Here is a 7228-nt window from a genome sequence, read left to right as displayed (position 1 = left end):
ACCTGCCGATCATCTGTTTTAAAACACTGTTTACCTGCACTCCGTCTAGATTCTAGTAGCGGTGTAGTGTAACTTTAGCTGCTCTCCTCACTCACTTCAATGGTACAAGTAGTTGTAGTTATAGTGCACTATGATCTAGACAGCATGTAGTTAAACAGTGAAGAGGCCGCAGCATTGACACGAGTGCCTCAGCCTCTTCAAACAGCTGATTAGCAGGGTGCCCGGAGTTGGACCCCCACCGATCTGATATTGATGACCTAACCCAGTGATGGCGAACCTATGGCAAACCCTGGAAAAAGTCTGTAGTGTACCAATATGCCTTAAACTTTTCCTGCCATTCATCAGCGCAGAGCGCACTATGAACAGCATACGCTGCGCACTGAATGTAGGCAGACTATTATAGCTAAATGAGGGGCCTGGATGTATTTCTGGAGTGTAATAATATTACAGGCTATAGCTTCTAGAGAGGGGTCATTGATCCAGGGAGTTATTCTGATTGCTTGATTGGAGTCGGGAAGGAATTTTTTCCCCCTTAAGTGGGGAAAAAGTGGAAGATATACTATATTGGACTGTAGTATTCAGGTTGAATTGCCGTGTCGGCATTTTGCGACAAATAAGTGGGCTTTGGGGTTCCAGTTTGGGCACTCAGTCTGTAAAAGGTTTGCCATCACTTACCTAACCTCAGTATAGGTCATCAATATACCCCTTTAATAAATGAATCATTCATATCACTGATTACTGTGTGCTATGGATCCCTCCTATTGTCATGTGGACAGAAGAATCCTTCCACCAAGCACCAAAAATCTATGGCATATGGTACCATTTTATACAAAAACTGCAAAACCTAGTGTGTAAGCGTACCATAAGACAAGCTAATGAACAGAGGCAGACTCCTTTCAGCCACCTACTGTATTGCACAGCTGACAATACATTAGAATGTCCTCCATGTAATACCATACCTCTCTTGCAGCAGATGTGATATTTCTTCATTCTGGGAATCCTATTTCTAGTCCTATTTCTATTCACTCTTACCTATTGTTTAGGCATTACATGCTCAGCAGCGGGATTATACGCTTTATAATGCTATGTCCTGTTTATATTTGTACAGTTTCACACTGTGATGGTAGCAATCGGTAACAACTAGAAGGCCGCTCTTTGCTACTGTGATGCCACAGGGACCCTCTAGGTCCTGTGTCACAACTAGAGCGACCAAAGATGAGTCTGGATTAAACATAGTGACGTTGTTCTTGCCTTTATCTGCTACCAGAAAATTGCCATTTACATCCACACAAACTCCAGATGGATTTATAAAATTAAAATGGTTGCCATATGTGGGTCCGATCGTTTTTTTAATTGTACGCTCATTGTCTATAATCTTAAGGCAGCAACCTATGTGTTGTCCAAACAGTTGTCCTTCTGTCACCAGCAAGTCTTCATCCTACAAGAGAAAAAAGTAATATACAGTATGAATATGTGAACCATTATGGATTTCTACAAACTTAGCAGTGTGCATTAGATTATTCATTATTATTCATTTCTGTTGTTCTGCTCTGTTATAGTGAACAGCTCCTAACAGACCCCACTGACTATGGTTGCATCATGCATTGGGTTTCCATTAGAAAACCTGTCATTTTTTATGGAATCTACAAAAGAGGCTCCTAATGGATCCTTCAGCTCAGATGTGAACATAGCCTTACATAAAATGTAATTGAAAATGGAAGTCCTTTAATTGTCATCTTCTTTTAAAAAACTCACCTGTTTGTTATTTATGATTATTGGTTATTTACTGGTAAGGTATATGTATTTTTATTTTATGCTGTTTCCACTGACCTATTCCTTCTGTTTTAAAGGATCTATGATGTGCTGTGTTATTTGTCACAGGTCCTGACTGATCCCTTTGACTTATAATGGGATTTAGCAGTTTTTTTTAAGGGCTTTTAACAAGCTGCAGACCTATTCACATTAATCTGCCTATCAATGGAAACAGAACCTAAAAACCACTGATTAAACAATATAAATAAATAAAAAACATAATATTGAATGAAAATATTTAAACTACATGAAAATTTAGACTAGCACATTCATGGTCACAGGTGCATATCCATAAATCAGGCATACAGAGAACTAATAAAAGCATGGCTGCACAACATTTCACATGCAAACAATAGAGCTGAGAAATGGGGATCATTCTAAATTAAAGTGGTATTATACCTACTATAAATGAAAAAATAGAAGCTGTTTGCGCACATTTTTGCTCAAACATTTGTCGTGCCCATCTACCAGACATCAAGGTAGCTTCCGCAGATGGGTACCTGACACTAACAGAAGTGCCTCTCTTGGACTTACCTTAGCCTACAATGTTCAGTGCAGTGTAGGAACCAGACTAAGCAACGCCTATCTGCCTGGGGCTTCTGAGCAGAGTATAAATGTAGCTGGTTCCTACACTTCCCTGAAAATGGTAGGCTTAGGTAAGTCCAAGAAAGGCGGTATATTAGTGTTAGGGACCCATCTGCGGAAGTCACCTTGCTGCCTGGTAGATGGGCCCGACACATGTTTGATCAAAAATGTGTGCTAAGAGCTTCCATTTTTTCATCTATAGTAGGTATAATATCACTTTAATTTAGAATGATCCCCATTTCTCAGCTCTATAGTTTGTATGTGAAATGTTGTGCAGCCATGCTTTTATTAGTTCTAAAAATATTTAAAGAGGATATTCCTTTCTTAGGCCATGTTCACATCGGTTTTCTTTATTTCTGTTCTGGTCTGTTAAAGGAGCAAATAAATAAAAAGAATAGAAAACAACTATAATGGAGTCCATCAGGTTTCCATCATGTGACCTGTCCTTTTACAGGATGAAGCTTGCTGAGCTGTTTTGTCCTGCATCAGAGGTCCCAAAAGGAGCCACAATGGAGAGGTGAACACAGCCTTAAAAGGGTCTTCTGAGACTCTGATACTGATGATCTATGCTCAGAGGGGTCTCAGGTCCCCTTCACAGCAATGCCAATGCTTTCAATGGCTGCTTCATTGTCTAGTAGGAACAGCAGTATGTTGATCTTCATACTAGTATTTGAATTATTTAATTTTTAATTTGAGAACATTTAAATGGAGGTAATGTGTATTTTATCATTTGTAAAATATACCACATTTTGTATAATTACACAAGATCACAGTTTTTTCCTGCCCATCCCAGGTATGATCTGTGCCTTAAAAACAACATTTTCTGCAAAGTAAGAAAAGCCACCCAGAGCAGATGGTACACTAGACATGCTTTAACAAGTCTTCCTTCTATCAAGTAAGGACTGGCACAAACAACAGAAAACCTCAAACACTTTTAACATATCAGTTTGCCAACGCCCTAGACAAATCATGCAGGAGATATGCTAAACTTACAAGAACACATTTTGTGATGCTTCCCATCAAACAGTGCCGCAAGCCCAGGAGGAGCAGAGTGGAGAATGGGTGTGGTAGTGGCTCTGGCAGTGACATTTGTTCACAAAAATCACAGTGGAAATCCTCACACTGATGCTCCCTAGGGCCAGGCAGTGACAGGAGGGTACACCCTGCTGTTGGGGTTGCCCTTAGTGTTAAACGTTGTTCATGGGTGGTAGGAGATATAGATGCAGCAGCCGTCAAATGGTGCTGGAACCAGTAACCATTGGAGTGTAGAACATAATTAAGTCTCTTTTTACTAAAGTGCAGGATAGGAGTAGTAGCACACCCAACCATTTCAAGACATCGTTCTAAACTGTCTGCAGTGCAAATCTTCCCCGATAGCAATCTATGGATAGCAACAACGATGAGAGTTGTGGTACTTCTTCCCTCTATCTTTCACTCTAAAGTCTTTCTCTGCTGAATCTAAGGCTGGCAATAAGGTTCTTGAGAAACTTGTCTGTAATTCCCAGGCTGAAGATTGAGAGACGGCTGGCCAGGCCATGTCAAAATGTGGAGGGGTGTATTAGCAATGTTCTTCTCACTGCAGTAAAGTCTCTGACAGCCTTAAACGAACACAGTACCTTATTAACTGACTTCAGTGCATGACCTTGCAGATTCTGGACCTTCTAGTTCTTCCTTTGCTATCTCTTACTGGAGTACTGTAGAATAGAGATGGCTTTCTTGCCATAAATGTCTCAGAGACTGTGATTCTTTGTGACTCAGGACTAGTCTGCTGAGTAGGAAGTGCTTGCATCTTCTTTCTATCAGCTAGACTCAAACTCCACTGAACTAGGGGCCTAAGTCCATCTCCAAGTATGCCAGAAGGGGCAGAGTAAGGATGTCCTGTTACAGGGGTCAGGAAAACCCTTGAACATACCACAAGCGTACACAGAACAGACAACAAGTTCAAGAGAAAGCCAAAAACTAATGTTTTATTAAACAAAACTACACAAACAATCAGAATAAACCAGGCCAGAAAGGAACTGCAACTAAGATGGACAGCGAGTTTCGTAGCTGAGCAAGCTGTATGGATCATGCGGATCAGCGGCAGAAGTCACATGTGACCCTGGCCTTATTGTCAAGGTCTAGCATTAGAAACTATCCTAAGACTCCTCAGCAAACACACACAGATTATACTCTCTTGCAACCTCTCTCAGTTTTTTAATTATCATGCCCAGAAACTTGCTATTGGGGTAAATAAAGACCGATAAACTGAGTCCAAACTACAAAAACATTCATGCCCTCGTAGAACGGGATCTGAGAAATTGTAGTGTTATAATACTATGCCCACAAAGATCAGCTTAAGTTCACAAAATAAAATAAAATTCCTTAAAAAGGTTTTCCGGTATTAGTTAAATTATACTTAATCACTTTATGTTTTAATTCCTCAGCATTATCAAATACAGGTTGCAGGCATACTGCTATATTAATGTCAACCATGTTATCTATATCTCAAATCATTTACAAATAAAGTATGGAATCATACATGTACCTTATTAACGGCAATATGCTCTGGCCTTTGAAGACCTTCCACAACATTGGTTTTCACAACAGCATTCATTCTCCAATCCACTACAACAATGTGAACTTTTCCCCCATCAGTCCAATCTGTCACAGCGATGCTGTTGGAGTTTAGTATAGCCAGCCCATAGGAATGTTTCCAATCTGTCTTAGAGGACTTCAAGAGATGGATCATTTCTCCTTCCTTAGAAAAAACTTTTATACCCTTATATCCATTGGACACCAGTAGAAGACCTTCTTCGGTACACACTACATCTCCAAGGCAGTTGCTTGTTTCGGGACCATATATAAAAGTCTGCTTGTGTTGACCTTCAGGAGAGAAGATCTGAATTTTTTGATTGCCACTGTCTTTGATGGCAAGATCACCATCTAAAGTAATTGTCACACTGGTCGGCCAAATAAATTTTCCATCCTCAGAGCCATAACCTCCTAGCCCCTCAACTAAACTGTTGTAGTAAATTCTTTGTATTCCTGAAAGCTTCCAATCCTTATTGAATTCATGCATGGCCTTCTAGAATGAAAATGAATGAATTTTATGAACATTAGCATGAAAAGTTCAAATGCATAACCAATAATTCTGCTTCCTCGCTCTCTCACATGGTATCATTAAAAGTGCAATTCAAAGTATAAAAATCTAAAAGAGGCTATTGCTAGAAGGTATACAAAAAGCAGGAGAAACATTTCATACCTCTTCCTCATCCAGCTCCTGCAAATAGTAAGAATCTAACATAGTTTAAGCTCAGCTTCCTTAGGGACAGCATGAAGAAACACAAGAGAATGCAAATATTAAAAACAGCAAAAACAAGGCGAAAACTGTACAATGCTGTAAAAAAAAGAGACAAATTTGCATCCGATAATGTAGAACTTGTATGGTAGTTCTAAACTTAACGTCAAATGTTGTAGCCGCGCACCCAGCTACATTGTGCATGCCTCTACATAATGAACTTTAGCAGATTTTATTTTTAAGCTACAAACAATTGCTTGCTCACCTATTGTGCTGATGACTCCCCAATAGACAGGGGCCGGTGAAGCAGTTGGGAATGAGAGGGCTCCTGCAGTATCTCTCCTTGATCGTAATGCAGTTACCATGGAGCAATGCCTCCGAGAGTGGCCCTGCACGGTGCTGATACACTTCAGACTATCTAATTTGTTCAGCTCGGATATATTTCACACTCCCTGCTGACAGTGTAACAACTTGTTTGTGTTATGCTCAGGTCATGGTTCCCTGGAAACTCACAATGTTGCATTGAATATGGAATTATTGGCCACTCTTTCTGGGTGACGTTTGCAGTAAATAATACTACAGTACACCACAGACAGGAGGGTGTTGGTTTGTTACCATGTGCTGAGTGTATAATACTGCAGAAATACAGCATAGTCTAATAAATTTGGAGATTTACTGTATGCGTACAGCACTTTCAGTTCCATCAAGTACCATCTTGCAACACACCAAGGCTGGCCCTACACTTTAGAGGGTGCACCGCACTTGCACGACCACAGCTCCCATTCATTTCTATGAGCCAGCACTTGGCTAGTTTTGGCGGCCCTATAGAAAAGAATGGAGGGTGGTGCGCCCTCTGTGACTTTCAAGGCTCCGTTTACAAAATAGGTGCAGGTCCCAGAAGTGGGACCCACCCCCTATCAGACAATGGGGGCGTATCCTAGTGATATAACCCCCCATGGTCTGAGATGGGAGTACACCTTTAAAGAACCTGCTGCATATGTGGAACAAACTCCAGTAGTCTGTTTTGGCACAAGAACAGACTTCTGGAGTTTACTGTATCTGGCATATCCTGATACAGCCACATACTGCTGGATCCCATTGACTATAACTGTATTCCACAAGGATCCAGCTGGTTTTTGGAATAAATGCTGACTTTTAGCTGGATAAAACTACTGTGTGCAGCAGCATTTACGTCGTAAACCGGCCCGATCCCAGTCAGATCCCAGTTGGGGCAGTTTTGTACACACAAGGTGAACCTACAGAGTATTATGCATGCAGTTTAATGTAATGGCCGATTGGTGTATATAGACATATAAATATATTTACATATTAAAAAATGTTCAGCAGCATCTAATACAAAAAGTATTCTGATTATATCATATGCATTAGTTTTATTCAACAACATAGGTAATCCTTTGGTCAAAATGATTTTGCCAGACACAGCCTATTGCCTGCATGCTGTGCAAATGTACGTACCATGTAGACAATCACATTTTGGATTTACTTCTTAGTGTTTTACTCTGTTTCAAAGTTGTAATATAAATAGAAGTG

At 40.3% G+C, this 7228-nt stretch overlaps 1 protein-coding gene across 1 annotated transcript; it reads right to left on the bottom strand.

The window, feature by feature from the left end:
- Positions 1-522: 522 nt before the first annotated feature.
- LOC122944085 (E3 ubiquitin-protein ligase TRIM32-like) lies at positions 523-6059 on the bottom strand. Its single transcript, XM_044302307.1, has 3 exons — positions 5943-6059; positions 4925-5464; positions 523-1438 (listed from the first exon to the last, which is right to left on the bottom strand). Exons 2-3 carry the CDS (start codon positions 5456-5458, stop codon positions 1076-1078), a joined length of 897 nt encoding a protein of 298 aa, XP_044158242.1. The 5' UTR covers positions 5459-5464; positions 5943-6059; the 3' UTR covers positions 523-1075.
- Positions 6060-7228: the final 1169 nt, after the last annotated feature.

Source organism: Bufo gargarizans, chromosome 7 (assembly GCF_014858855.1).
Source record: "Bufo gargarizans isolate SCDJY-AF-19 chromosome 7, ASM1485885v1, whole genome shotgun sequence".
Classification (NCBI taxonomy): Eukaryota; Metazoa; Chordata; class Amphibia; order Anura; family Bufonidae; genus Bufo; species Bufo gargarizans.
Note: the sequence above shows the minus strand (reverse complement) of the source record. Positions and strands in the feature narration are given on the sequence as shown.